This window comes from Macaca thibetana, chromosome 19 (assembly GCF_024542745.1).
Source record: "Macaca thibetana thibetana isolate TM-01 chromosome 19, ASM2454274v1, whole genome shotgun sequence".
NCBI classification, from domain to species: Eukaryota; Metazoa; Chordata; class Mammalia; order Primates; family Cercopithecidae; genus Macaca; species Macaca thibetana.
The window spans coordinates 37,774,366-37,801,454 of record NC_065596.1 but is presented as its reverse complement, the minus strand read 5'-3'; the positions used below and the strand labels follow the sequence as shown (position 1 = coordinate 37,801,454).

Sequence of the window (27,089 nt, the reverse complement as noted above, 5' to 3'; positions counted from 1 at the left end):
CCTGATGTATGACAATAAAAGGCTCTGAATTCTGGAGGTAGGTGATGACAGAGTAGGGGAGCCCAAGGATTTACTTTCATCCTTCACCCCATGCGAATTTGTGCTCTTTCCTTCCTCAAAGACCCAACATTGGTGTACAGGCACAACAATAGGTAGCAAACCCATAAACCAACTCCCCCTCAATTTCTCTCCTTCATCCTTTTCTGCTCCATGTTCTCACTGCTCTTCCATTTCCAAATATAAAGCCAATTCCTCACAGGTAGGTAGAATGCTAGACTGTTGTTTACAACACACAACTATTGATAAAAAAAATTATGTCAACCCTTAATTATGTGTTGTCCCACTACATCCATTCCCATTGAATCTAGTTAAAAATTATTTTCTGTGTAAATGTATTTCCATTACATTTATTGTTTTTGGTTTCAAATAGTTTTATATCACACTTTCATAAAAGACATTGTGTTGTGTATAGAAATCTAGTTTGGTGGTTACTTCTTCTTTACAGAAAGTGTTCTTGTTGCCCTTTTCATTGCCATATGACATTTGATGAATTGTCTTTTCAGATACTTGTAAAACACTTAAAATATTGAATACATCTCTGTATATGGAGTATGACATACTATCTTGAACAAGAGTATTACTTGTTGGGTCTGACACAATCACTGCTGTATAAGTAGGAGAAATATTCCCTGAGGTAACCAGAGACAGAAGCATTATTCACTTACTTCAAGGCCACCTAACATCCCCACTCCATGTTCCACATGGTGGTGGTGTCTGAGTCTTTTCTTTCGTGTGCCTGACAGAAAATGCTGAGGCTCGCCAAACTAACTCTGGAGCTTCAGGCTACAAGCATTTGCAAACAATATTTGTTAACTTCCAGCTACAGAAGTCTGGGTGACGTTAGTGTATGGTGTGTCCATTTTATTTTTTGATGAGCATTCTCTGCGTAAGGAAGCCTGAAATCGTGTCTCTAAACATTTCTTTGATGTCACAGACTACGTTCACCAGAAATACAGAAATGGCTCCTTCAAGAGGATGCTAAGCTCCGTCTGGGCCTTGGAGAACAAGGGACACCATTTCCAGGCTCCCCTGGCGGTCTTTTCTGGGCTTTTGACCTGGAAGTGACGCGAGACGCCGCTTACTAGTATTGGTGCCGTGGGAACTACATTACCCAGAAAACGTGGCGGCTCTGGGCCAATGAAAGCCCAGGAAATAGGCGTTTCCGTTGGTGAGGAAAACGTCAGGGCGGGACTTCCTCTACATCCTCTGGTGGACATTTTGTTTGCTCTTCCATTAATCCACTGGTTTAGTCTCCGGAACGCAATGTCAGAGCTGAGGTGACAGAAAAGGGAAAACGTGAGAGAGTGTCTTCTTCCCTGAAGAGAAGTGGGCCTGAGGCTCGACAGTGGCGCTGCCCGAGTGACCTAACCGCTGGACTGGGCCCTGGACGGCTGATCCCAGGTTCCTGCACTTGTCGCCACCCTTCCGTAGTCCACAGGCCTGATGGCGGCAGCTGAGCCGATGGGCCCGGCACAGGTGGGTGCTGCGTCTGCGAGTCTGCGCGCTGACCCCCATCTCTGACTCCGAAAGCTTCGAATAAACCGCTCCTCGGGTTACTGCAGCTCAGGCCCCTGAATCTAGAACAGTGGGAGCGCTCGTGCTTGGGACCCATTTTGACAGCAAGAGTTGAAGGACGTTCCAGGCAGAGAGACCAGTGTATGCAAAGAGTCGGAGATGGTTCACAGCTGGAGCATTGGGGAAAACTGGGCCTTTGGTGTCTGAAAGGATCAGAGTGCTTTATAAGTGATCGCATCTGGAATATCATCCTGAGCATCTGGGTCCCTATTCTGAGGGTGATGGGAGCCATGGAAGGTTCTGAACAGAGGAGAGCCAGAATTCGAGGGTTTAAAAAGTATTCTATAGACTGCTCATGGAGGGCAGACTCTTGTTGGCCATGGGGGCAGATAATGAGCACTGTTCCGAGGTAACACAGTTAAGAGGCATCCTTGAAGATGGAGGCACAGAGGGCAGACATTCAACTCCCAGGCACATTGTAACAGGGTAGGAATATGGGATGGGGTTGAGCCGTTGGGGTTCCCTCAAGATTGCTTGGCTCTCACAGTCTCCCTCTTCCCCACAGGTTCCCATGAACTCAGAAGTAATTATGGACCCTATACAGGTGAGGGGAGAATGTCCATGCTCTCACCGATCCCACCCCCACCCAACACACTGTCCAGCATTGTGGTGTTATATAGAACACTCTCCTGCTACTCTCCAGTTTCTTGGGTCTGAGGACTCTGGAGAAGCCCCAAGCCCAGGGTCCTGACTCCGGGCCAGGGGTTTTATGGAGGGGTTTCCATTTCTGCCAACCATTGGAATAAGGTTGGAAGGTTGTTCCAGGCACAGGAACCAGCCTGTGCAAATACTTAGAGGTGAGACTGAGATGGGAGTTTTCAAGAAATTGCAGGTCTCTGTCATGTCTGGTGGGAATCATCCTGAAATGGCTTACAGATGATTAATCATGTAGATTGGGAGTTAAAAGAGAATATTCATTTCACAGTGGTAGTGCATTTAGTGAGCCAGGAAAATGATGGTGGAGAGCCAGAGTTGTGAGATAACTGTGATCCAAAGAGTGATGTACATATGGAAAGAAGTGTAGACTGATGACCTCTGGGCTTAAAGGAGAAAGGCAAGCCCATCTTTGGTTGTCTGGTAAGCATGATGTTAGTGACCCCAGAGGAATTTGCTTACCGAAGGGTGAGGCCCTGTATGCTAGGCACAGAGCTTAGAGGGTAACAACTTCACCTGCCTGTGGTTGCTATGGGTAGACAGAGTGATCATTGGGACCATGAGGAGAGAGAAGACACCAATGACACCTGGTCCTGATATTTCTTGAGCTGAGAAGTTAGGTAGGAGGGTATACAGGAGGGAGATGTGTGGGGGCATGGATGGGGGTTCTTGGGAGAGATGCTGCTCATGGACTTGGCTCTCCCAATTGTGGCAGGGGCAGGTGAACTTTGAGGACGTGTTCGTGTACTTCTCCCAGGAGGAGTGGGTGCTCCTTGATGAGGCTCAGAGGCTCCTGTACCGTGATGTGATGCTGGAGAACTTTGCACTTATGGCCTCTCTGGGTAAGGCCGTCACATCCACCCCAGTGACTTGGACTGGGCCCTGCCCTTCCCCTTTTTTTCAGGGCATCCTTGTCCTTCCTACATCAGAGCCATGGACACTGCCTCATTTCTTAGTTCCTGGAGTGGGTTCTGTGAGTGCTGGGCTTGGGCAGTGTGCACTCCTACCTCCTCCTTCTGAGCATTCCCAGCACTTGCTGTCTCAGAGCCTTGCAGGGATGGATTCAGGAGTTAAGCATTGTATTTTCAGCCCAGTGGGTCATATCCATCTTGTCCTTTCCCTGTCTGAATGCCTCTGTCTGTATCCATGACACCTCTGTGCCTGGGACTCTGCTCTTCCTTTAGCTGAGATTTCCTGTGGCCTGCCTATGCCAGGAATTGTAGGGACCATTATGGTCGCTACTTGCTAGGACCACTGCGCTATTCCTGCAAGACCCTACTCTGAGATTATTTTAATAATGTTTAGTTTTCTATTTAGGTTACCCATACCAGTGCTGTTCTATCTTTCCCTTAGGACATACATCTTTCATGTCCCACATAGTTGCCTCACTGGTGATGGGTAGTGAGCCCTGGGTACCTGACTGGGTGGACATGACCCTACCTGTTGCCACAGAGACTCTAGGTGGGAGTGGCCCTGGTGAGTGGGAACTGGGGAAAAGTGTGATGTCAGGGCTGGGTTCATATTGTTCCATAGCCTCTTTGTGTCTACAGTTGTATTAGTGCTAAGGCCACTAGGCCGTACTTCATTTTTATCTACTTTCTCATTTATACACTTGCCTTTCATACTCTGGCCTTTGGCCTCTGGATGTTCCATACCTCTCCCTCCATGTCTCACCTGTTCCTCTCCATGGCTTGTTCTACAGTGCTTTCCAACATTGGCCTGTACTTAGTGTTTCATGAGATGTAGCCCAAATAGTCCTTAAACATCAACTACTGAGTAGCAATTTGATTTTCTTTGGTGTGGACCACATAACCTTCTGCACCACTCTCACCTGTCCCCAGCAGCCAAGAAAATCTGATTGTGAATGACTTTGAGACTTGCCTCTTTTTCGTGCTGTACCCCACATCTTTGTCCTCTCCCAGTTGAGGTCTTCTCCATTCTATGACATTTAGATGCCAACTACTGTATAGTACACATTTGCTGAACTTGAGTTTGGACCCTTGTCCTAACAACAGTCCTATGACCTTGGTCTTAGTTGCATCAGACACATATTTGTAGTGAGGCTTCCTCTCTTCCACCTGTGTCAATTTGTACTTCACCAGCATTTCTCTGCTTTCAGGTTGTTGGCATGGAATGGAGGATGAAGAGATACCTTTTGAGCAGAGCTTTTCTATAGGAATGTCACAGATCAGGATTTCCAAGGGAGGTCCTTCTACTCAGAAGGCTTACCCCTGTGGGACATGTGGCCTGGTCTTAAAAGACATTTTGCACTTGGCTGAGCACCAGGAAACACACCCAGGGCAGAAACCGTACATGTGTGTGCTGTGTGGGAAACAGTTCTGGTTCAGTGCAAACCTTCACCAGCACCAGAAGCAGCACAGTGGAGAGAAACCCTTTAGAAGGGATAAGAGCAGGGCCTTTCTTGTGAACAACTGCACTGTCCAATCATCAGAGATGTCTTTTGTGACAGGGGAGGCTTGTAAGGACTTCCTAGCCAGCTCAAGCATTTTCCAGCACCATGCCCCTCACAATGAGTGGAAGCCACACAGCAACACCAAGTGCGAGGAGGCCTCTCGCTGTGGAAAAAGGCATTACAAATGCAGCGAATGTGGGAAAACCTTCAGCCGCAAAGACTCACTCGTTCAACACCAGAGAGTCCACACTGGAGAAAGGCCTTATGAGTGTGGTGAATGTGGGAAAACCTTTAGCCGCAAACCGATACTTGCTCAGCACCAGAGAATCCACACTGGAGAAATGCCTTATGAGTGTGGCATATGTGGGAAAGTTTTTAATCATAGCTCTAACCTTATTGTACATCAAAGAGTACACACTGGAGCAAGGCCTTACAAGTGCAGTGAATGTGGGAAAGCCTATAGCCACAAATCTACACTTGTTCAGCATGAGAGTATCCATACTGGAGAAAGGCCGTATGAGTGCAGTGAATGTGGAAAATACTTTGGTCACAAATACAGACTCATTAAACATTGGAGTGTTCATACTGGAGCAAGGCCTTATGAGTGCATTGCATGTGGGAAGTTCTTTAGCCAAAGCTCTGACCTTATTGCACATCAAAGAGTTCATAATGGTGAAAAGCCTTATGTGTGCAGTGAGTGTGGAAAAGCCTTTAGCCACAAACATGTACTTGTTCAGCATCATAGAATTCACACTGGAGAAAGGCCATATAAGTGCAGTGAATGTGGGAAGGCCTTCAGGCAGAGGGCTTCCCTCATCCGCCACTGGAAAATTCACAGTGGAGAAAGGCCTTAGGATGGGAGATAGATAATTCCATTTCCTTGTTCAACATAATAACTGACACCAGAGAGAAGCTCCAAGAGTAGCCTTTATGTGTAGCCAGCAGCCAGAAGTAGAACTTGATACACTCACTCACTCACCCTGGGGAGGTTCTTCTGAGTGCCAGCTATATGGGAAGCCTTCTGGAGGTATGCTGAATTTTCTAGACCCTTGCTGGAATGTTGTCAAGGCAGTGCCTCTGATAGAAGCCATCTGTCTTTGTGCTGGAAAAGTCCTGCTTTGTGCAAAAGTAACCCCAATGTGCTTCAAAAGACCTCTGTACTTCTCCCTTTCCTGGAGGGAATCATCAGTAGCCTGAGGCCATGAAGGATTCTTACTTTTTTCTGCCCCAACTGGTTTAAGCATGAGTGTGACCCAGTTTTAGCCAGAAAGATGGGAGCTTTGTTCTGACCACTGGCAGAGGTTTCCCTTCATGGATATAGTTGATCTCACATGGCACTTGCAATGGATTTTTCCAGCCTCCAAGACACCTAAACTGAAATTGGCTGCCTCCTATTCCGGTTTTGCAACAAATGCCTTAATTTTTAGACTATCTTAAATCTTGGGGATTCTGTTCGCTTTGTGGGTTGGGTTGAGAACAGAATTGGGCTAAGCCAGTATGAAGGGATGAACAGCTTTTGTGAGAGCTCCAACTGTCTGTATCTCTGAGGTGACAGTAGAATGGCAAAGACTAGCTCTTATTCTAGTGTCAAGCTAAGTTACTTGACTGCTTAAGCTCTCCTAGGAAAGAATGCCAGTCTTTGCAGCCCTAATCTTTTGGTCTATATGTTAAGATTTTTTGTGTAATTGAGGTCACCCTAAGCAGTGGGCATTTGTTGTAATAATTTCTAGTGCGTCTGGGAGCAACATGAATTAGGTCACTTGTTCCCAGAGGATACTTCATATTCCCAAGGCTTCTTGAGGAGAATTTGAACTCATGGGACATGCCAAGATCTCTGAAGTCTTTTTCAGTAAGCAGTTGATGCTGGCTGTCCTCCAGAAGGCCCAGGTAGGAATCATAGTTGGTGCAGAGACCCAGATTAATAAGGGATTGAGAAAACTGCAGCAAACTATAGGGAATATGACCCTTCTAAAGGTGCATCCACATGTGTTTCCATTACTTTGGCTCCATTATGAGGGTTTACAGAAGTACTCCCATACCTGTGTCTCTTATGGCTAAGGTTACTGTCCAGAAGTCAGTGTAAACTTTTTTGCAATAAACTGCACGTATTTATAGTGTACCATTTGATAAGTTTTGATACATGTTGGTACTTCTCAAACCAAAAGTTTCCTAATTCCTTTTATATTTTCTTCCTTTCCTTCACCCATCCCCAGGCAACCATTGATCTTTTGTCACTGTAGATTGGTTTGTATTTCCTACAGAGATGCGGTAATTTAATATGTATTCTAATGTTTTTGGCTTCTTAAACTCTGAAATTATGGTTCATGGTGGTGTACTGTGTTTCATAGTTCATTCCTTTTCATTTGTACTTTGCTAAGAGTATTCGATTGTAGAGAAGTAGTTCCAAAGCAAGTGATGCAGGAGAGAACTCACACAAGAACAAAGCCACAGTATCTGTCATTACCTTAAACTGAAAGTGATGAGCCATTATTTCTGCTATATTTCATAAGTAACCCTAGCTAATCCTGGTTAAAAGTGGAAGAGAACTACACAAAGGTGAAAATAGGGATTTGTGGGGCATTTTCTTGGACTCTGGTGACCATAATCCTATGTGGTTTTTTTTTTCTTTTTCTGTTTTAGTTGTTTAATGTGAATTACATTGACTAATTTTTTTAAATGTTAAGCCAACCTTGCATTTCTGGAATAATTCTCATTTGGTCATGATGTATTAGTCATTTAGTATATTGTTGAATGTGATTTGCTATTTTGTGTTTGTTTTTTTTGTAACAAGTTTTGCACCAATGTTCATGAGTGATATTTGTCTCTAATTTTCTTTCCTGCTTACTTGCTTGCTTTTTTTTGTTTCTAATTTTATATCTTGCCCAGGTTTGGCTTTGGTATCAGTATAATGCCAGCTTTTTATAGAGTAAGTTGGGAAGTATTCCTGCTCTTCAATTCTCTGGAAGAGTTTGTGAATAATTGGTATTATTTCTTCCTTAAATGTTTGGTAGAATTCACCAAGGAAGCTGTCTGGGTCTTGAGTTTGTTTTGTAGGAAAGTTTCTAACTACAAGTTTGACTTCCGTGGTAGACAGAGGGCTGTACAAATTATATATACATCCATCTATCTATGTGTGTGTGTTGTCTGTCTGTCTCTCTGGGCCTGAAGTGTGTTTTGTAGGACAGCATCTAACTACAAGTTTGATTTCCATGGTAGATGGAGGGCTATACTAGTTATATATACATCTGTCTGTCTGTCCATCTGTCTCTCCATCCATCCATCTCTAGAGGGAGCTTTGATGGTTTGTGTCTTTCACGGAGTTTGTCTGTTTCATTTAAGTACTCAGATTTTTCAAAATATTATTTTCATACTTGTAGAATTTGTAGTGGTGCTACCTCTTCTATTCCTGATACTGGTAATGTCTGTATTTCTCTTTTAACCTTGATTGGTTTGGGTAGAGATTTATCAATTTTACAGTTTTATTGATCTTTAAAGTACTTGGTATTATTGAATTTTCTGTTTTCTGATTTTTTTTTTTTCCTTTTTGACTTTTACTAATGCCTTCTGCTTTTATTGGATTTCATTTCTTTTGCTACTTTTTGACATGGAAGCTGAGGTCCTTCATTTCAAACCTTTGGGTTTTTTCCCCTAATATGGGGGGAAAATGTTAATGTTAAAAATCTATCTAAGAACTGCTTTAATTACCTCCCATCAAGCTTGATGTGGTTTCATTTTTTTTTTTTGGTGGGGGGACAATGTCTCACTCTGTCACCCAGGTTGGAGTGCAGTGGCGCAATCTTGGCTGACTGCAAGCTGCTCCTCCCAGGTTCACGCCATTCTCCTGCCTCAGCCTCCCAAGTAGCTGGGACTACAGGCGCCTACCACCATGCCCGGCTAATTTTTTGTATTTTTAGTAGAGACGGGGTTTCACTGTGTTAGCCAGGGTGGTCTCGATCTCCTGACCTCGTGATCCATCTGCCTTGGCTTCCCAAAGTGCTGGGATTACAGACGTGAGCCATTGTGCCCGGCCAATGTGGTTTCATTTTAGTTGAGTCCAGTTAAAAAAATTCTTCTTGACACACACACACTCTTTTTAAATGTATGTTAATTTCTAAATATTTGGGGATTTTGCTTATCTTTCTGGTAATTTCTGCAATAATTCCATTGTGGTCAGAGTACATTAAGACTTGAATTGTTTACATTTATTGAGATTTGCTTTGTGGCCCAGAATATGGGCTATCTTGGTATGAGTTACATGTTCACTTGAAATGTATACTGTATTCTCGTTTGATGAAGGGGTTCTACAAGTGTTGATCAGGTAAAAATGGTTGATAGTGTTATTTAAGTTTTTTATATCTTTATTGACATTCTGTGGTTTTGTTTTGGTTCTAGCAATTATTTTAAGAGGATTGTTGACATTTCTGAATATTAAATTGGATTTACTTCTCTGCAGTTCTGTCAGATTTTGCTTCACATATTTTGATATCTTTTTATTAGGTGAATAAATATTTCCTATGTTATGTCCACTTGATGTGTTGACCACTTTATCATTGTGATCCTCTTAATCTCTGGTAATATTCTTTCCTCTAAAATCTCCCTTGTCTGATACTGTTAACATGGTTTAATTTTGATTGGACACTGAATTTTAGGTACTGATTTTTTTTTTTTTAATTTCCACAGATATTCTTGATTTTTTTTTTTCTGTTACATGGTTAAGTTACTTGGAAACAATATGATCTTTTGGGGGGGTCTTGATTCTAAGCATTTCTCCATGAGACTATTGCAGCATACATTTTAAGACAAATTCCTCTCCCATTACTGAGACACAACCTTCCTATATTCTCTACCTAATGCTTCATGAATTATGAGGTTTTTTACTCAAGCTGGTTGGAATGAGAACTATCATGTTTTCTGTATAAGCCTTGGGAATTGCTTCCCGTATAATCCTTTCATGTGGGTCTTTTTTTTTTTTTCTGAGACGGAGTCTCGCTTTGTCACCAGCCTGGAGTGCAGTGGCCCGATCTTGGCTCACTGCAAGCTCCGCCTCCCGGGTTTACGCCATTCTCCTGCCTCAGCCTCCCGAGTAGCTGGGACTACAGGCGCCCGCCACCTCGCCCGGCGGTTCTTCGTATTTTTTAGTAGAGACGGGGTTTCACCGTGTTAGCCACGATGGTTTCGATCTCCTGACCTCGTGATCCACCCGTCTCGGCCTCCCAAAGTGCTGGGATTACAGGCTTGAGCCACCGCGCCCGGCCTCGTGGTTCTTTACCCATCGTCTGGTCTTTTACTATATGCAAACACAGATTATACTCAGCTGAATACTTGAGGATGGCCCTCTATATCTCTGAAGTTTTTTCTCTCGTGTACTCTGCTCTATAGACTCCAGCTACCTTGGCAAACCCAGACTCTTAGCTATGTCTCCTTAACACAGGATGACTTTTGGGCTCTGTCTGAACTCTCCATCTTTGTATTAGGGCCTCGGAATTAATTTTCACAGTAACCTTATTTAGTTTTTTCTTTTTTGAGAAAATCTATGAACCCATGTTTTTTCTTTCTGATACAGTGTAAGGTCTGTAAATTTTAATAATTTATTCAAGGTGTCTCCTTTATTTAATCAGAAAGAAAAAACATAAATCACATATTACAGATATGAGCAATGAAACATAATATTAGATAACCTTGAAACATATAATGGATAATGTGTGATTGTTTTAAACAATCCTTTCTCAGTAAGTTGAAACTCGGAAAACAAAAATCCATTGAAAGATACCAACGGCCAGGCGCAGTGGCTCAAGCCTGTAATCCCAGCACTTTGGGAGGCCGAGACGGGCGGATCACGAGGTCAGGAGATCGAGACCATCCTGGCTAACACAATGAAACCCCGTCTCTACTAAAAATACAAAAAAATTAGCCGGGCGAGGTGGCGGGCGCCTGTAGTCCCAGCTACTCGGGAGGCTGAGGCAGGAGAATGGCGTAAACCCGGGAGGCAGAGCTTGCAGTGAGCCGAGATAGCGCCACTGCACTCCAGCCTGGGCGACAGAGCGAGACTCCGTCTCAAAAAAAAAAAAAAAAGATACCAACTGACCAGGCTCACTCAAGAGATCTGAAAAATCCTCTACTAAAGATATTTAATACATATATCTATATCTGTATATCTATATATCTCTTAGAGAGAAAGAATAAGTCATATTCTAGTGAGAGTTGTTAGGATTTTTTTTTTTTTCTTTTTATTGAGACGGAGTCTCGCTCTGTTGCCAGGCTGGAGGGCAGTGGCGTTATCTCAGCTCACTGCAAACTCCGCCTCCTGGGTTCAAGCAATTCTCCTGCCTCATGATCCTGAGTAGCCGGGATTACAGGTGCACACCACCATGCCCAGCTAATTTTTGTATTTTTAGTAGAGACAAGGTTTCACCGTGTTGGCCAGGATGGTCTTGATCTCTTGACCTCATCATCTGCCTGCCTTGGCCTCCCAAAGTGCTGGGATTACAGGCGTGAGCCACCGCACCCAGCCTCGAGATTTGCTAGGATTTTAAAGTTGGTTTAACAATAGAAAATCTATTAATCTATTATATTAAATACAAGCTGTGGTGTAATAATAAATATATCTGGATCTTTGTCCCAGGCTTAGTGCTACAAAAATCTTGTAATTCTTTGAGTGAGAGGAGTGTATTTTTTATACTAACGAAGTGATTCATTTTAGACTCCTAGAAAGGTTCAGAATGGGGGCTCTTCATCAGAAAGACCAACCATGTAATAAGAGGGTTGAAACTTTGAGCCAGATTGACCTTTGGGGAGAGGAAAGGAACTAGAGATTGAAGTCAGCCATGTGGTTTTTAATCACAGCTACAAAATGAGATACCCCCTCCTCATTCCTCCCTACCAACTTAGAACTCTTGACGCAGAGGCTTGGTGGAGTTTCCTGGTTGGTGAACATGATGTACCAGGAGGGTAATGTGCCTTGACTTTGTGGGGAGAAGGTGTGGAAACTTCACATCTAACCAATAACTAGAACATTTAAAAAAAATTCTCAAATGACCATCCATAGGTGAATGAGTAATTGTATTAATTTTCTAGGGCTGCCATAACAAAATACCACAGACTGGGTGGCTCAAACAACAGAAATTAATTTTCTAACAATTCTAAAGTCCAAGATTAAGATGCTGGCAGTGTTGGATTTCTCTGAGGCCACTCTCCTTGGCTTGCACATGGCTGCCCTCTTTGTCTCTTCACAAGGCCATCACTCTATGCATGTGTACCCCTGGTGTCTGTGTGTCTTAATTTCTTATAAGGGCACTGGTCAGATTAGGGTCCAACCTAATGGACTGATTTCAACTTTATTACCTCTTTAAAGTCCTACCTCCAAATACATCACATTTCGAGCTACTACGGGATTAGGATTTCAGCGTATAAATTTTGGGCATACACAATAATGTCCATGGCAGCAATCGATTGTAGCATCTCTATGAAGTGGAACACTATCCAGCAATGTAAAAGGATGTCTATACATAATATGGACGAATCTCAAAAGCCTTAAGCTCAGTGAAAGAAGCCAGATGCAGATGATTGCATGTAGTATCATTCAATTTATGTAAAAATCTAGAAAAAGAAAAATCAGAGTGGAGCAAGAAGGCCAAAGAGAAACCTTCATCAATTTTCTCCTAACAGGAACACCAGCTGAACAACTACTCATGCAAGAAAGCACATTCATAAGAACCAGAAAACTAGATGAGTTATCAGAGTACCTGATTTTAACATAATGTCAAGAAGAAAGGCATTGAAGTGGGTAGGAAAGGCCTTGCATTGCCCAAACCACCCCTTCCCCATCCCTTGGCAGACCAACATGCAAAGAAAAATCTGTGTGCTTATAGAAGAGAGCGTGAAGTGTGTGTGGGACTTTGCATTGGAACCGGTGCTGCCCAGGCATGGAAGAACACAACACGGCACAATTCTACTTGTGCCCATGGAGAGAGCATTTAGACCAGCCTGGGGCCAGAAGCAAATTCTCAACCCCCGTGAAAGGAACCTGAGTCTCAGCTGGCACCACCAACAGCTGACTGAAGTGGCCTGGGGCCCAGAATAAGTTTGAGTGGCAATTAGGTCACAAGGACTGCAGTCCTTGGGCAAGCCCTGGTGCAGCAGTGGTCTCTAAGGCTGTGGACTTTAGGTGCATGTGACCCAGTATGACACCAGCTGTAGCAGCCAAGGGAGTGTGCCATACCCCTCCCCCAACTCCAGTCCTGTGCTGGTCGTAGAGTCTATGGGTTTAGATTAGCATTACTGTGATGCCAGCTGTGATGAACACAGGAGTCCCTGTCACCTCTCCCCCAATTACAGGCAGCCTGGTATATATAGAGAGAGTTCTTATACTTGGGGGAATGAGAGAGAAGAGAGTGGGTTCTGGGAACCCAGAACATTTTCTTCTCTTTCCCGCATGTATCTAGTCTGGGTATCTAGGAGTCTGCAATATTTATTGCATACTTGGGATTATGGTACCCTCTAGTGCTGAAATGGCTGCAGTGACTACAGCTTAGGCAACTCAGCACTCAGTACCCTTTGAATTCTTGGAAGGCCCTCTGAAGAAGAATGGGTACAAGCAAAGCCAGACTGTGAAGACTGGAATAAATAAACTCTTCAGTGTTCAGTCATATACAAATATCCACAAGTATTGAGAACATTCAGGAAAATGTGATCTCATCAAATGGACTAAATAAGCTGCCCAGTGACCAACCCTGGAGTGATAGAGATCTATCAGACAGGGAATATCTTTCAGACAGGGAATTCAAAATATCTGTCTTGAAGAAGCTCAAAGAATGTCAAGAAAACATGAAGAATTCAGAATTTTAGCAGAGAAATTTAACAGAGATTGAAATAATTACAAAAAACAAAAACAAAAACAAAAAAAACCCCAGAAATCCTAGAGCTGAAAAAGACAATGGATGAACTGAAAAATACTTTGGAATATAACAACAGCATAATTGATTAAGCAGAAGAATTTGTTAGTGGCCGGGCGCGGTGGCTCACGCCTGTAATCCCAGCACTTTGGGAGGCCGAGACGGGCGGATCATGAGGTCAGGAGATCGAGACCATCCTGGCTAACATGGTGACACTCCGACTCTACTAAAAATACAAAAAAACTAGCTGGGCGTAGTGGCGGGCACCTGTAGTCCCAGCTACTTGGGAGGCTGAGGCAGGAGAATGGCGTGAACCTGGGAGGTGGAGCTTGCAGTGAGCCGAGATCGTGCCACCGCACTCCAGCCTGGGTGACTGAGCAAGACTCCATCTCAAAAAAAGAAGAAGGAGAAGAAAAAAAAAAAGAATTTGTTAGCTTAAATCCAGGCTATTGAAAATACAGAAGAGAAAAAAGAAAAAGAACTGTGCTTAAAAGATACAGAAAATAGCCACAAAAGGGCAAGTCTAAGAGTGATTTAAAAGGGTGTAGAGAGAGATGTAGGGATAGACAATTTATTCAAAGAAATAATTATACTTTCCAAATGTATGTATATACACAGACACACACACACATACATATATACACACACATATGCATATATATATGTATATATGAATATCCAGGTATAAGAAAGTCAAAGAATGCCAACCAGATTCAACACAAGACATATAACAATCAAACTCTCAAAGGTCAAAGACGTAAAAGAGGAAAGGTAGCAAGAGAAAAGAAACAAATAACATATAAAGGAACTCCAGTACATCTGGCAGCAGTCTTCTCAGCAGAAATCTTGTAGGCCAGAAGAAAGTGAGAAGACATATTTAAAGTGCTGAAGGAAACCATTTTCAACCAAGAATATTCTAGTCATCAAATATATTCTTCAACCATGAAGGAGAAATAAAAGCTTTCCCAGCAAACAAAAGCTGGGGGAATTCATCAATACCAGGTCTGTCTTACAAGAAATAGTAAAGAGAGTTCATCAATCTGAAAGAAAAGAATGCTAATGTGCAACAAGAAATCATCTGAAGGAATGAAACTTACTGGCAAAAGTAAATAGACAAATTGAGAATATTCTAATACTGTAGTTGTGGTGTGTGAACCCCTCATATCTTTAGTATAAGCACTAAAAAAATGAATGAGGACTGGGCGTGGTGGCTCACACCTGTAATCCCAGCACTTTGGGAGGCCAAGGCAGGTGGATCACGAGGTCAGGAGATCAAGACCATCCTGGCTAACACGGTGAAACCCCGTCTGTACTAAAAATACAAAATATTAGCCAGGCGTGGTAGCGGGCGCCTGTAGTCCCAGCTACTTGGGAGGCTGAGACAGGAGAATGGCGGGAACCCGGGAGGCGGAGCTTGCAGCGAGCCGAGATTGCACCACTGCACTCCAGCCTGGGCGACAGAGCGAGACTCCGTCTCAAAAAAAAAAAAAAAAAAAAAGCAAAAAACAAAGATGAAAATTATAAGCTATGTTACAACATGGAAACCTTGAAGACATTAAGGGAAATAAGCCTCAAAATAAGTCACAAAAGACTAAAACTTATCTGAGATATTTAAAGTAGTAAAATTCATACAGTAGTAGTAGTCAGGGGCTGGAGTAGGGAATGAGGAGGAGTGGTTTAAAGCAGCGGTCCCCAACCTTTTTGGCACCAGGGACTGGTTTCATGGAAGCCAATTTTTCCACGCATCAGGGACAGAGGAGGGGGCAGATAGTTTCAGGATACAACTGTTCCACCTCAGATCATCAGGCATTAGAGTCTCATAAGGAGCACACAACCTAGATCCCTCACATGCACAGTTCACAATAGGACTCACGCTCCCATGAGAATCTAATGCTGCTGCTGATCTGACAGGAGGTGGAGCTCAGGTGGTGATGCTGGCCCGGTTCCTAACAGGCCACAGACTGGTACCAGTTTGCAGCCTGGGGGTTGTGGGCCCCTGGTTTAAAGGGTATAATATTTTAGTTTCGTAAAGTTGAAAAAACTACTGGATATTAATTGACAACAATGTGACTGACTTAACGCTACTGAACAGTATAGTTAAATATGGGTTAAGATGATAGATTTTAAGTTACCTATAATTTGCTACAATTTATTTTATTATTTATTTTTTTTTAAGAGTGTCTCACCCTGTCACCCAGGCTGGAGTGCAATGGAACAATCTCAGCTCACTGCAACCTCTGCCTCCTGGATTCAAGTGATTCTCCCTGCCTCAGCCTCCTGAGTAGCTCCTGAGTAGCTCAGCCTCCTGAGGGATTACAGGCACCCGCCACCATGCCCGGCTAATTTTTGTATTTTTAGTAGAGATGGGTGCTTCCCCATGTTGGCCAGGCTGGTCTCAAACTCCTGACCTCAGGTGATCCGTCCACCTCTGCCTCCCAAAGTGCTGGGATTACAGGCGTGAGCCACACGTCTGACCATAATGTTTTTAACATAGTTCCCAGCAGGAAATCCTCGCAGATTTCTGTCTGAACTCTTTCAACATTAGATTTACATATACTAATAGGTTCTTCCTCTGATGTGAACTTTTTCATGCTGAATGAGGTGACGATTTTGGTGACTTTCCTGCATTCACTGCCCTAAGCCCTTTCTCCAGTGTGAATTCTCTGATGTTTAATGAGGCTGGAATTGTATTTAAACACTTTGCTGCATTCACCACACTCATGAGACCTTTCTCCAGTGTGAATTTTTTGGCACTGACCATTATTACATTTGTTGCTGAAGTCTTTTCCACATTCCCTTAACTTAAAAGGACTTTCTCCAGTGTGAGACTGCTGATGTGTAATAAGGCTCGATTTAATCCTAAACAATTCCCCACATTTATTGCACTCATGAGGCTTCTCCCCATTGCAAACTTTAAGATGTTTAATGAATATAGAGCAGTATCTAAGAAACTTCCCACAGTTGCTGCACTCATAAGGCTTTTCTCCAGTATGAACTCTCTGATGAATAATGAGTTTGTTGCTATCTCTAAAAAATTTCCCACATTCACTACACTCGTAAGGTCTTTCTCCAGTGTGAACTTTCTGATGTCTATTCAGTGTACAACGATATCTAAAGAATTTCCCACATTTGCTGCATTTATAAGGCTTTTCTCCAGTGTGAATTCTCTGATGAATAACAAGTTTGTCGCTGTCCAAAAAGAATTCCCCACATTTGCTGCATTCATAAGGCCGTTCTCCAGTATGGATTTTCTGGTGACCATCAAGATAAGCCTGTGTAAGGAAGGCCTTCCCACATTCACTACACCCATAAGGCCTTGGCCTGATGTCAATCCTCTCGTGTTGAATGAGGTCATACCTTTTTGAAAATGCTTCAGTGTGGATTTTCTGGTGCTGAACTAGGTGGGACTTTCTAACAAAGGCCTTCCCACATTGAGTGCACTCATAAGGCCGTTCTCCAGTGTGAATTTTCAGGTGCTGAACAACATTATGTTTGAGGCTAAAGGCTTTCCCACATTCATTACACTTATAAGGCTTTTTGCCAGTATGAACTCTCTGATGCATATTGAGTGTGGAGCGGTGACTAAAGAATTTTCCACATATGCTGCATTCAAAAGGCCTTTCTCCTGTATGAACTCTCTGATGTCTACCAAGTGTGGAGCTGTCCATAAACAATTTCCCACATTTGCTACACTCGTAATGCCTCTCCCCAGTGTGAACTTTCTGATGTCTAATGAGTTTAGAGTTATACATAAAAAATTTCCCACACTTGTTGCATTCGTAGGGCTGTTCTCCAGTATGGATTTTCTGGTGACCAACCAGATGAGCCTGTGTAAGGAAAGCCTTCCCACATTGGGTGCATTCATAAGGTGTTGGTCTACTGCGAATCTCCTGATGTTCAATGGGGTCAGACCTTTTTGAAAGAAAGCCTTCAGTGTGAATTTTCTGGCGCTGAACTAGGTTGGACTTTCTAATAAAGGTCTTTCCATATTCAGTGCCCTCATAAGGCCTTTCTCCAGCATGATTTTGCTGATATTTAATAAGGTTGGAGTTGTACCTAAACAATTCCTCACATTCACTGAACTCATAAGGCCTCTCCCCATTATGGGTTTTTTGGTGCTCAAACAGCCTGTGTTGGTGGCAAAAGTCTTTCCCACCTTGGCTGGAGTTGAAATCATTCTGTTTACCTTGAAAGTTTTCCCCATCCTGAGTATCCCCGTATAGCTTCCGCCCACTGTTCAAGACATGTTGCTGGAGAAGGTCTGAGCTGGCAGTAAAATCCCTGCCACCCTGTGTGCATGTGAAGTTCCTCTCTCCCCCGTGAGCACTGCAGTTCACAAATGAAGGCCTCCACTCATCACTTCTGGTGAGCTTCTCTCTAGCCTGCTCCTTTTGCTGCAGGTCATGCTCTGCTGCACATGTGTCCAGCCCTTGCTCGGGGTGTGTTCCGTCGTGCTCAGCCAGGTGCAGAACATCCTTCAGAAGTGAGCTACATGTCTTGCAGGGCTGGGCCTTCAGGGTGGGCAAAGCTGGCTTTGGAGCTGTGACCTGTAACACTCTTACAGAAACACATTGCTTGGAAAGTACCTCCTCATCCTTGGCTCCATGCCAACAACCTATAAGAACAGAAATGCTGGTGAAGTGCATGTGAACTCTGGAGGGAGGAGGCAGCCCCATCACAAATGTCCGTGAGACACACCCACAAATGAGGGCACAGGATTGGTCACAGGCAAGGAAATAAGGCCAGTGAGAAGAAGGCCCACTGTTCCGAGGTGGGCCTGTCAAGTGTGTGTAGTGGGGGAACCCTGGTGGTAAAGACACAAGGGAGAAGTACCAAGCAGGGAGGGCAGGCGGGGTCTCCAACTCGCTTCTCTACAAATGGCTTTCAACGGGCCATGACTGTTGTGTCCAGATCCAGAGAGATCTGATTGTGTGAGAGCGAGTATTCATGGACTACTGAAGGATACATGCAGACCTCACAACACCTAAAGTACAGGTCATACATTAGACAGCACTGCAAAGGGAGTGGTGGCAGAGAATGGTGGAGAGATGCAGGCTGGATAGGAGGGGTCAGAGGTGGAAGCCAGGGGTTGGAAGTCAGAGTAAAAATAACAACAGGGAAGGAAAAGAAGAGTGAGGGGTGGCCGGTGGCCCTGCATCAAACAATAGTGGTCACAAGGAAGTTCTCAATGTGATCTGAACCTAGCCCTGATATCACATCCTTTCCCAGCTTTCACCCACCAGGGCCAAGTCCTTCTGAGTGTCTCTTGCCATTAATAGAGGACTATCCACTCCGCCAGGCACCCAGAGACCTCCCCCTTGCTCAAGGTGAGCAACTATCTAGCTGCGGCATAAATCAAGCTAGGGGAAAGGCAGGGAAAGGGAGGGGCAGCATGTACACAGAGCAATAAATGCAGGACACGCTGCATTCTAAAGTTACCAGAACATACAGCAGAGTCCTGCAGAAATAACTTCACAATCCTCACAAGTGGTGACCAGGGAGGTACCTGAAATTCCTAGCACAGACACTGTCTCCAAGTATGTCAGCAAGGGGAACAGGGAAACCCTTGGATGGAGGTTTCATGCATCTGGACAGAGTAATCAAATCAGGGACAGGCACCACCATTAGGGTATCTTAAAGAAACCTGGGCTGGGCGTGATGGCTCACGCCTGTAATCCCAGAACTTTGGGAGGCCGAGGCGGGCGGATCACCTGAGGTAGGGAGTTCGAGACCAGCCTGACCAACATGGAGAAACCCCGTCTCTACTAAAAATACAAAATTAGCCGGGCGTGGTGGCGCATGCCTGTAATCCCAGCTACTCGGGAGGCTGAGGCAGGAGAATCGCTTGAACTTGGGAGGCAGAGGTTGTGGTGAGCCGAGATCATGCCATTGCACTTCAGCCTGGGCAACAAGAGTGAAACTCCGTCTCAAAAACAAAAACAAAAACAAAAACAAAAAAAACCCTCAAGATTTCTGACTTCTGAGCCTTATCGTGTAAAGTTTCAGAGCAACAGAAGCTGGGGCTGCCTAAGGGGAGGTAGTACAGTATATACAGCCCAGCTCTGGCTGCCTCATCACATTTGCCAGGAAACCAGGAGAGGACAGGACATAGCACCCACAATCTGGTGTGAGAAACACAGAGTTGTCATGGAAAAGAGCAAAAAAACAGCACCCAGCACAAGACACCAGAGTAGGTATGAAGGCCTTACCTACTGATGACAAAAGTGCAAAGTTCTCCAACATCACATTGCTGTGCAGGTGTCTCTGAGCATCATTAAGGATCCCCCATTCCTCCCGGGAGAAATATATGGCCACATCCTCAAAGACCATACACTCCTGCCAAAATTATGACACTTCAGTCTGTGAACAACTTCTTCTTCTGTGTTTCCTTAGATCTGTATTTATCTACTTAAAATCTGAGAATTGGAGGGCCAAACTAACAGCCAATGTTTTTATATTTCCCTTGCAATCCAGATCCCATATGCTGAACCACTATCTAATGCTCATACATGATTACTTCTCCTGTCCTAATCAACACAAGCCCTGTCACCACACAATAAAGGATAATCTCTAAGCCCTAAGGCTGCCAGACTTATGCAAACCACCAAGTTTGAAGCTCCTCATCCCGCCTTGCATGTCTTTCCTGCCAAAACCCCAATACGGTCTCTGATGTATGCTTTCCCTTCAGTCATGCCTCTGCCTCCTGACCAAATCTAGCATTTCCTGTGGCCTGGTGCAGCATGGCATTCCCCCTGCACTAAGGAAATGAAAGTAATAAAAATTATTTCAATGCCATTAGCCTCTCTGTCATCACTCACTCTTCCAAAAATTAAAATCCAGTGGGCCAATCACTGATACACTTTCCTCTCCAGAATCTTCAGTGCTTCCCCAATACCCACACATATCCATCCCCTGCTTAGCCTCCACCCATTTCCCAAGGAGGAAGAGACTCCACATCCTGGTAGCATCTGCACTTCTCTCACCCCCACTGCTACTGATTGCTGAGTCCAGCACAGCTCAGAGATGGGTGGGGAGAAAGCAAAAGCATCATCAAAGCCTAGCCCAGGGCGCCTATCTTCTTTTTCTTCTTTTTTTTTTGAGAGGGAGTCTCGCTCTGTCGCCCAGGCTGGAGTGCAGTGGCTCACTGCAACCTCCCAGGTTCAAGCAATTCTGCCTCAGCCTCCTGAGTAGCTGGGATTACAGGCACCTGCCACCACTCCTGGCTAATTTTTGTATTTTCAGTAGAGACGGGGTTTCACCATGTTGGGCAGGCTGGTCTCAAACTCCTGACCTCGTGATCTACCCACCTTGGTCTCCCAAAGTGCTGGGATTACAGACGTGAGCCACTGCGCCTGGCCAGCCCTACCTTCTTTTATCACCCCGTTTCCTTGGGGTCTCCAGATCTTGCCTCCCAGACACCCAAACTTAGACTCACTCTTCTCCCTTATGTGCCCATTGCCAGGGCTGGGGCCATGCATTCACGCTCCTCCTCACCTTCACATCTCGCTTTGGACAGTACATCTCTCATGTATCTAACTCCTCCACTCTTGCAATACTAACAGCAGCCCTGGCCCAACCAGGAGCATTTCCATGGCCTCTCAAGATGCCATTCTGTACATGCAGTCCTGCAGTGCACCAGAACCTATTTGCCTCTGGGCTGCCCAGAATGTAACGTTCCTAGTGCCTGGGGCAGCACCAAGCACTGTTCTGAAGGTCTCCCTTCCCAGTCCCGTTTCCTGGTTTAACCTCAGCCCCCTAAACCCAAGTGACAACCTCACAGTTCTTGTATACCTCCTCTGAGTTCCAGATCTTGGCTGTCTCCCTCTTTTGCACTGTACATGCTGTCCCATAAGCAGTCACAACCTTCTCTATCCCCGTAATCCTAATCCAAAGCCCAGATACACTGACCTCCCCAATGCTATCCCCACCCCAGGCCTAGCAATGCTCCTTGCTGATCGCATCTTCCCCTAAAGTAGTCTCACAGTTTGCATGAAACTACCCAGGTCCAAGCAAGACTTGCCACAAAACCCTGGTGAGTTTGTGGAGATGCCTCACCATCCACCTCATGACTCTCCCCTCAAAAGCCCTTCCTTATACTCCACAGGCCGCCCCCAACATAACACACAAACATACACGCATACCTTCAGTCGATCCACTCTCATCTGTCTTTGTGATACCCACCAACACCATCCAGGTGCCCAATGGAGACACCCAGTCCTCAGTCTGTTCCTTCTCCTTCCTTCCCACTAACACCATTGCTTCCTAAGTCTGACCTAGTTTCACAACAGTTCAGCTATCATGTAGTGGATGTCTCCATCCTGAACACCTCCACTGAACTCCATTCCTGTGTGTACAACTGCCAGCCTGACACCTCCACTCAAAGTCTCTGAAACATTTTTTGTGTATTTTTGTTTTTGTTTTGGCTTGGTTTTTTGAAGACAGGGTCTTACTCTGTTGCTCAGGCTGGAGTGCAGGGCACAATCATGGCTCATCGCAGCCTTTACTTCCCAGGCTCAGGTGACCCTCCTGCCTCAGCATGCCGATTAGCTGAGACCACAGACAGACGCCACCACACCCAGCTATTTATTATTATTTGTAGAGACAGGGTCTCCCTATGTTGCCCAGGCTGACCTCAAGCGATCTTCCACCTCTGCCTCCCTAAGTGCTGGGATTACAGGTGTGATCCACCACCATGCCTGGCCACTGGAACATTTTTTACTTGGCCAAAACTTGGTTCCTCATATGCTCTACTACATAAACACTCCCCCTACTACAGAACTTACTACATCTTAGTTGCTGGAACATCCATCCTTCCAAACAAGGCCAAAACTGTGGGGCCATTCCTGACCCCCTCTGCCATCTCAGCTCCCAAGCTTCCTTGCTCTCTACATTATAAAATACAGGCAGCTCTAGATCAAACACATACAGAAGCCCCCCACTCCTCCCACCTCCACCACCGCCACTCTCGTTCAGTCACCAACAACCTCCACCTGGACTGTTGCTGGACCAATCACCCAGGTATCTGTGGCTCCATCCTCACCCCCACATGGTCTTCCATTCTGCAGGCAGAGGGAGCCACTAAAATCTGGGTCAGGTCACCTCTTTTTCCCCCTGCTCAAACTTTCCCCAGTTACCATCACCCTCAGATGAAAAGCCCAGAGCCTTAGACTGCCGTTCCATGCTGATCCCTGCATGCCCCAACCTCCTACCCTGCTGCCATACTCTATCACGACCAGATGGAACATGAATTTTCAGTTCACTAAACATCCCAGCTAAGTCTCACCAGTAAGCATTTGAACTTTCTATATCCTGTGCCTGAATGCCCTGCCACATCTTAGACCATTAGTTGTCGGAACCAGGACCACTCTATAACCAGGGGCTGAGTTCTGACCCCTGGTTGTGGTGGAACCACAGTCTTCAGACCCAAGGAAGGGAAAAACATGAAGTTTCAGGACACCACCTTTCCCTATATCAGCATGCCTAAAATATTGGAGAGATAAGTGGTGGGGGACTGGGGGAGAGAGCCTGAGAAACCATTGACTTACCTGTGCAGGGTCCTTATGCATTGCTGCCACTGCCATGGACCCTGTGGGAAGATGTGACAGACTTGTACAGTTACTACTTGAGACAATCATTACGAGACTGAATGAAGGGGGACGAATGTAGAAATGAAAACTTAAGACAAAAGAAACTGTTTTAAAGAAGGCGAACCGAGGAAGAAGAGAGCTCCCTGCTTCTAGTGAGCAAAGGCAGCCCCTGAGCTTCCACAGCCCTCCGCATTTATTGGATAGAATGAAAAGGAGGAGGAGGTAACGACTGGTCAGCCGCTTAATTGATCACAAGTTCACATTGTTAACAGGCTTCAATTATGCCTAATCACAAGAAATTCACTTGTGCCTGGGTTGTGACTACCTTCAGCATTCCTTCTGGGGGGCAGACGCAGTTTGTCAGTTTGCCAACATCCTGCTTTCATGAGAAACAGTTTGCTGTTTACTCACATAGCCTCCAGTGGTATACTCAGTTGATCACAACCCTCATTATTTTGGCCTGTAACAAGGAAGAGGCAAGCCATGAGTATCAGGACAGTATTGCAGCATCCTACAGGCTGACCTGTACAACCATCTCTGCCCTGTACTGGAGCAAAGTAATCTGAAGTTACAGCAAGTCCTAAGTTCAGTGCTGCCTCTTAGCAGCTCTGTGTCTTTGGACAAGGACTGAACCTCTCTAAACCTCAGTGCCCTTATGTGTAAAATGGAGATTAAAAGGGTTCCCACTTCATAGGGCTCATACTGACAAGAAGCATAAGTAGTACACACTATGTATAAGCATTACTTTCTATAGGATTAATGGTTTTGTACATGTTTTCAGCACAAATGAAGTAGAAGGGTTTCAAAAATTTGAGTATTTTTCCCACTTTTTTTTTTTTTCTTGAGACAGGGCCTTGCCCTGTTGCCCAGGCTACAGTGCAATGACACAATCTCGGCTCACTGGTCCGCCTCCCAGGTTCAAACGATTCTCCTGCCTCAGCCTCCCGAGCAGCTGGGATTATAGGCTCCCACCACCACGCCCGGGTAATTTTTGTATTTTTAGTAGAGACGGGGTTTCATCATGTTGGCCAGGCTGGTCTCAAACTCCTGTCCTCGTGATCTGCCCGCCTTCGTTTCCCAAAGTGCTGGGATTACAGGTGTGAGACACTGTGCCCAGCCCCCACTTCTTAATGATTTAAGGAAATGTGATATATAAAAAGATTTGTACTATAAGCAGAGTTACAGGTAAATTAACATTCTAACAATAAATATTTTACTACGTTTAAATTATTGATTACATCTATTTCCAATTGCCTATGTGTACATATTTAGAAGGATATTGGCTGAGAAACAAACAAACAAAAATAGCCCAGAGCTGTCTGACCTACACAAAATGTATCAGGCTCAGAGAGGCAAGAATATGAGATGTCAGTCACATCCCTGAACCGATGCCTGAGAACAACTGTTTACAGACATTTTGTTCCTGACTAGCTGTCTCACCTATTATCTTCGTGTTTCTGTAATCTATAATATAAAGAACAACGTATAGCCAATAAAAACTTACGTTACTTTAACATAAGTTATTGGTAAACAACTCAGAAACTGCTCCTTTTTTCCTTAAAAAAAAAAAGTCACTGCTGCTAATTGAAGTGTATATTCAGGACAACTTGAATCTAGGGTCTCAGATGGCTATTATCAACATGTGAACTCTCTTTAAACTAGATTCTGACTTGCTTGGTTATTTAAGATTGATACAGTTCATTAGTGTTTAAGTCAATTACCTGTTTTTACATCCCTAAGTTACTGAGTTGCAGGATGGGGCTGAGCAATCAATCAGTTACTGGTCCGTTCAGCAAACAGGTCTGCCTGCCATATAATTCAGTAAAGGGAGCTTGCTGGAGGCCCTTAACTGTGGTGGAGGATATGAGAAAGCCCTGCCTAGTTTTGGACCCACTTGCTTCATGGCCTTATCTTGTTCCCCAAAGAGTGGCCCTCAGGGCTGGCTGAGTTAGAAGGGTGGAGTGACTACAATATCTCATGCCTCAGTCTCTGGAGTCCAGGGCAACTCCTTATCCATCCAGGCCTCTTTTTCAACAGAAACAGACCAAACTCTTAGCCCGTATCTGCTCCCTTCTGCAGGGAGTATCAGAGATGTCCTCCCTACCATGGTCTTTCCTCCAAATCTGAGCCCTCCCCTCCCTCAGCCCATACTAAAAAACAATGTTAGGATTCTTCCTTCTCAATCTGATCCACAGGCCAGCTTCTCAAGTGCACAACTTCTAACTCATTTAAAGCTCCAGGCCAGCTACCTTCCTTGACTTTTAGAAATTACGTCCACCTACCCATGTGATGTCACCCAAAATCCAACCCAGGATCTTCTGTCTGAAACTTGCTCCTTAAGCTGATATCTTTAATTCCATTCTTTCAGATTTTTCAGGCCAAAACAAAACCTACGGAAGACACCCTTCACTACCGACTTTCCTTCACAGCTGTTTGATGCAGCAGGAAATCCTCTGAGATCCATCCAGAATCTCATCACATCTCCCCTCTACTGCAACTCCTCTGGTCCAGCCCTACCATAACTCAAAGGGGTCTCCTCGGCGGTCCCCCTGCCCCCGTTCAACATCCTGTTTTCCCCAACTTTAAACTTTCTAACTTTGGGCGTGACCCTCCCATTCGTCCTCCCTGAACAGCCCTCTAAGGCTTTCTGCGGCTCCACCGCCCTTCCAGGGGAGACTCCGCCTCATCCTCTGCTCCTTGGAGACAACGACGCTCGGGCTCCCCAGTGCCTCCCGTTCTGCAGTGCCTCCAAGCCCCAGAGACGTGTCGGTCTCCGACGGGAGCTCCCCCGACTCATTGCACGGCAGACCCAGTCCCGGGCACCCCACACAAGAACGCCCCTCTCTTAGAGACACAAGGGCCTAACCTGCAGGGCCCCTCCTTGGGACTTCAGCACTGGGAGGAGGGGTTGGGCGAGGCGGCCTGGGACGCTGCACGCACCTCGGTCAGGTTCATCGGCGCGGCCTCCTCCGGTCCAGCCAGGGAAGAGCGGGGCGGGAACGGCGGTCACCTGGACGCTGACGGAGGCAGGGGTGCCTGCAGCCGACTCAGCCGATCCGCACTTTAGCCTCTGTGTAGAAGGAACACCGCTTCTCGCGTTTTTCTGCTCTGTCACCTCAGTCCCGACCCAGAGCTCTGGAACTCCCTAAATCAGTAAACGGATCTCTAGGCAGCCATGCTAACGTAACCATGAGGGCGCCGCCGGAAGTCCCGCCCACACAACTGAGACCTCATTAGTCCTCTCTCTGCTAAACCGATGGCTACAGTCGCGGCCAGTGCCCTCGCAGTGTCTTCTGGGTAGTGTAGTTCCCACGCTGCTGCCTGCCCCGCCTCATAATGTAGAGCGCGCTGACCTTACAGAAAAAAGCTGGAGGCCCCTGGAGGAGCGCTGAGAAATGCAGTTCCGGGGCTCTTAAGGACGTGGAGGGGCTTTGCTGACTCTTAAACTGCAAGTAACCAGATTTTACCAGAGGGCAGTCTAAGAAATATTTCAGAGACCTGTCGTTTCAGATTGTATTAATCCCAGCCACCAGGGAGGCTGAAGCAGGAGAATTGCTTGAACCTGGGAGGCGGAGGTTGCAGTGAGCCGAGATCGTGCCATTGCACTCCAGCCTGGGCGACAGAGCGAGACTCCGTCTCAAAAAAAAAAAAAAAAAAAGAGATGAGATGATGACCACACAGCCCACAGTGGCAAACCATTAACATCAATTTGTGAGGACGAAATTCATCTTGTTCATGACCTAATTGAAGAAGACTGATAATTAACAGCACAAACAATAACTGACACCACAGATATCTGTATTGGTTCAGCTTACACAATTCTGACTGAAAAATTAAAGTTGTGCAAACTTTCCACTCAATGGGTGCCAAAGCCACTGAATCCAGATCAGCTGCAGACAAGAGCAGAAC

General features: G+C 45.2%; 2 protein-coding genes across 5 annotated transcripts; one reads left to right on the top strand and one right to left on the bottom strand.

The window, feature by feature from the left end:
* Positions 1-1,249: 1,249 nt before the first annotated feature.
* ZNF772 (zinc finger protein 772) lies at positions 1,250-26,027 on the top strand. 4 transcript variants are annotated; one of them, XM_050768691.1, is made up of 5 exons: positions 1,250-1,536; positions 2,141-2,179; positions 3,005-3,131; positions 3,643-3,765; positions 4,409-9,228. In XM_050768691.1, the coding sequence occupies exons 1-5, from the start codon at positions 1,504-1,506 to the stop codon at positions 5,554-5,556; spliced, it is 1,470 nt and encodes a 489-aa protein (XP_050624648.1). In that variant the 5' UTR covers positions 1,250-1,503; the 3' UTR covers positions 5,557-9,228. The 4 variants fall into 4 exon arrangements, 3 of the variants coding, with proteins under 3 accessions (XP_050624648.1, XP_050624650.1, XP_050624647.1); XM_050768693.1 differs by lacking the exon at positions 3,643-3,765; XM_050768690.1 differs by lacking the exon at positions 3,643-3,765 and having other exon boundaries at positions 2,141-2,432.
* On the bottom strand, positions 15,093-21,644 carry ZNF749 (zinc finger protein 749). Its single transcript, XM_050768589.1, has 2 exons — positions 19,803-21,644; positions 15,093-18,208 (listed from the first exon to the last, which is right to left on the bottom strand). The coding sequence occupies exons 1-2, from the start codon at positions 19,921-19,923 to the stop codon at positions 16,230-16,232; spliced, it is 2,100 nt and encodes a 699-aa protein (XP_050624546.1). The 5' UTR covers positions 19,924-21,644; the 3' UTR covers positions 15,093-16,229.
* Positions 26,028-27,089: the final 1,062 nt, after the last annotated feature.

Coding starts and splice junctions, on each gene's coding strand:
- ZNF772 (XM_050768691.1), top strand. CDS start 1,504: ATGGCGGCAGCTGAGCCGATGGGCCCGGCACAG. Junction 1,537..2,140: donor AGCCGATGGGCCCGGCACAG/GTGGGTGCTGCG, acceptor TCTTCCCCACAG/GTTCCCATGAACTCAGAAGT. Junction 2,180..3,004: donor TAATTATGGACCCTATACAG/GTGAGGGGAGAA, acceptor CAATTGTGGCAG/GGGCAGGTGAACTTTGAGGA.
- ZNF749 (XM_050768589.1), bottom strand. CDS start 19,923: ATGGTCTTTGAGGATGTGGCCATATATTTCTCCCGGGAGGAATGGGGG. Junction 18,209..19,802: donor TGCACTTTTGTCATCAGTAG/GTAAGGCCTTCA, acceptor CTGTTCTTATAG/GTTGTTGGCATGGAGCCAAG.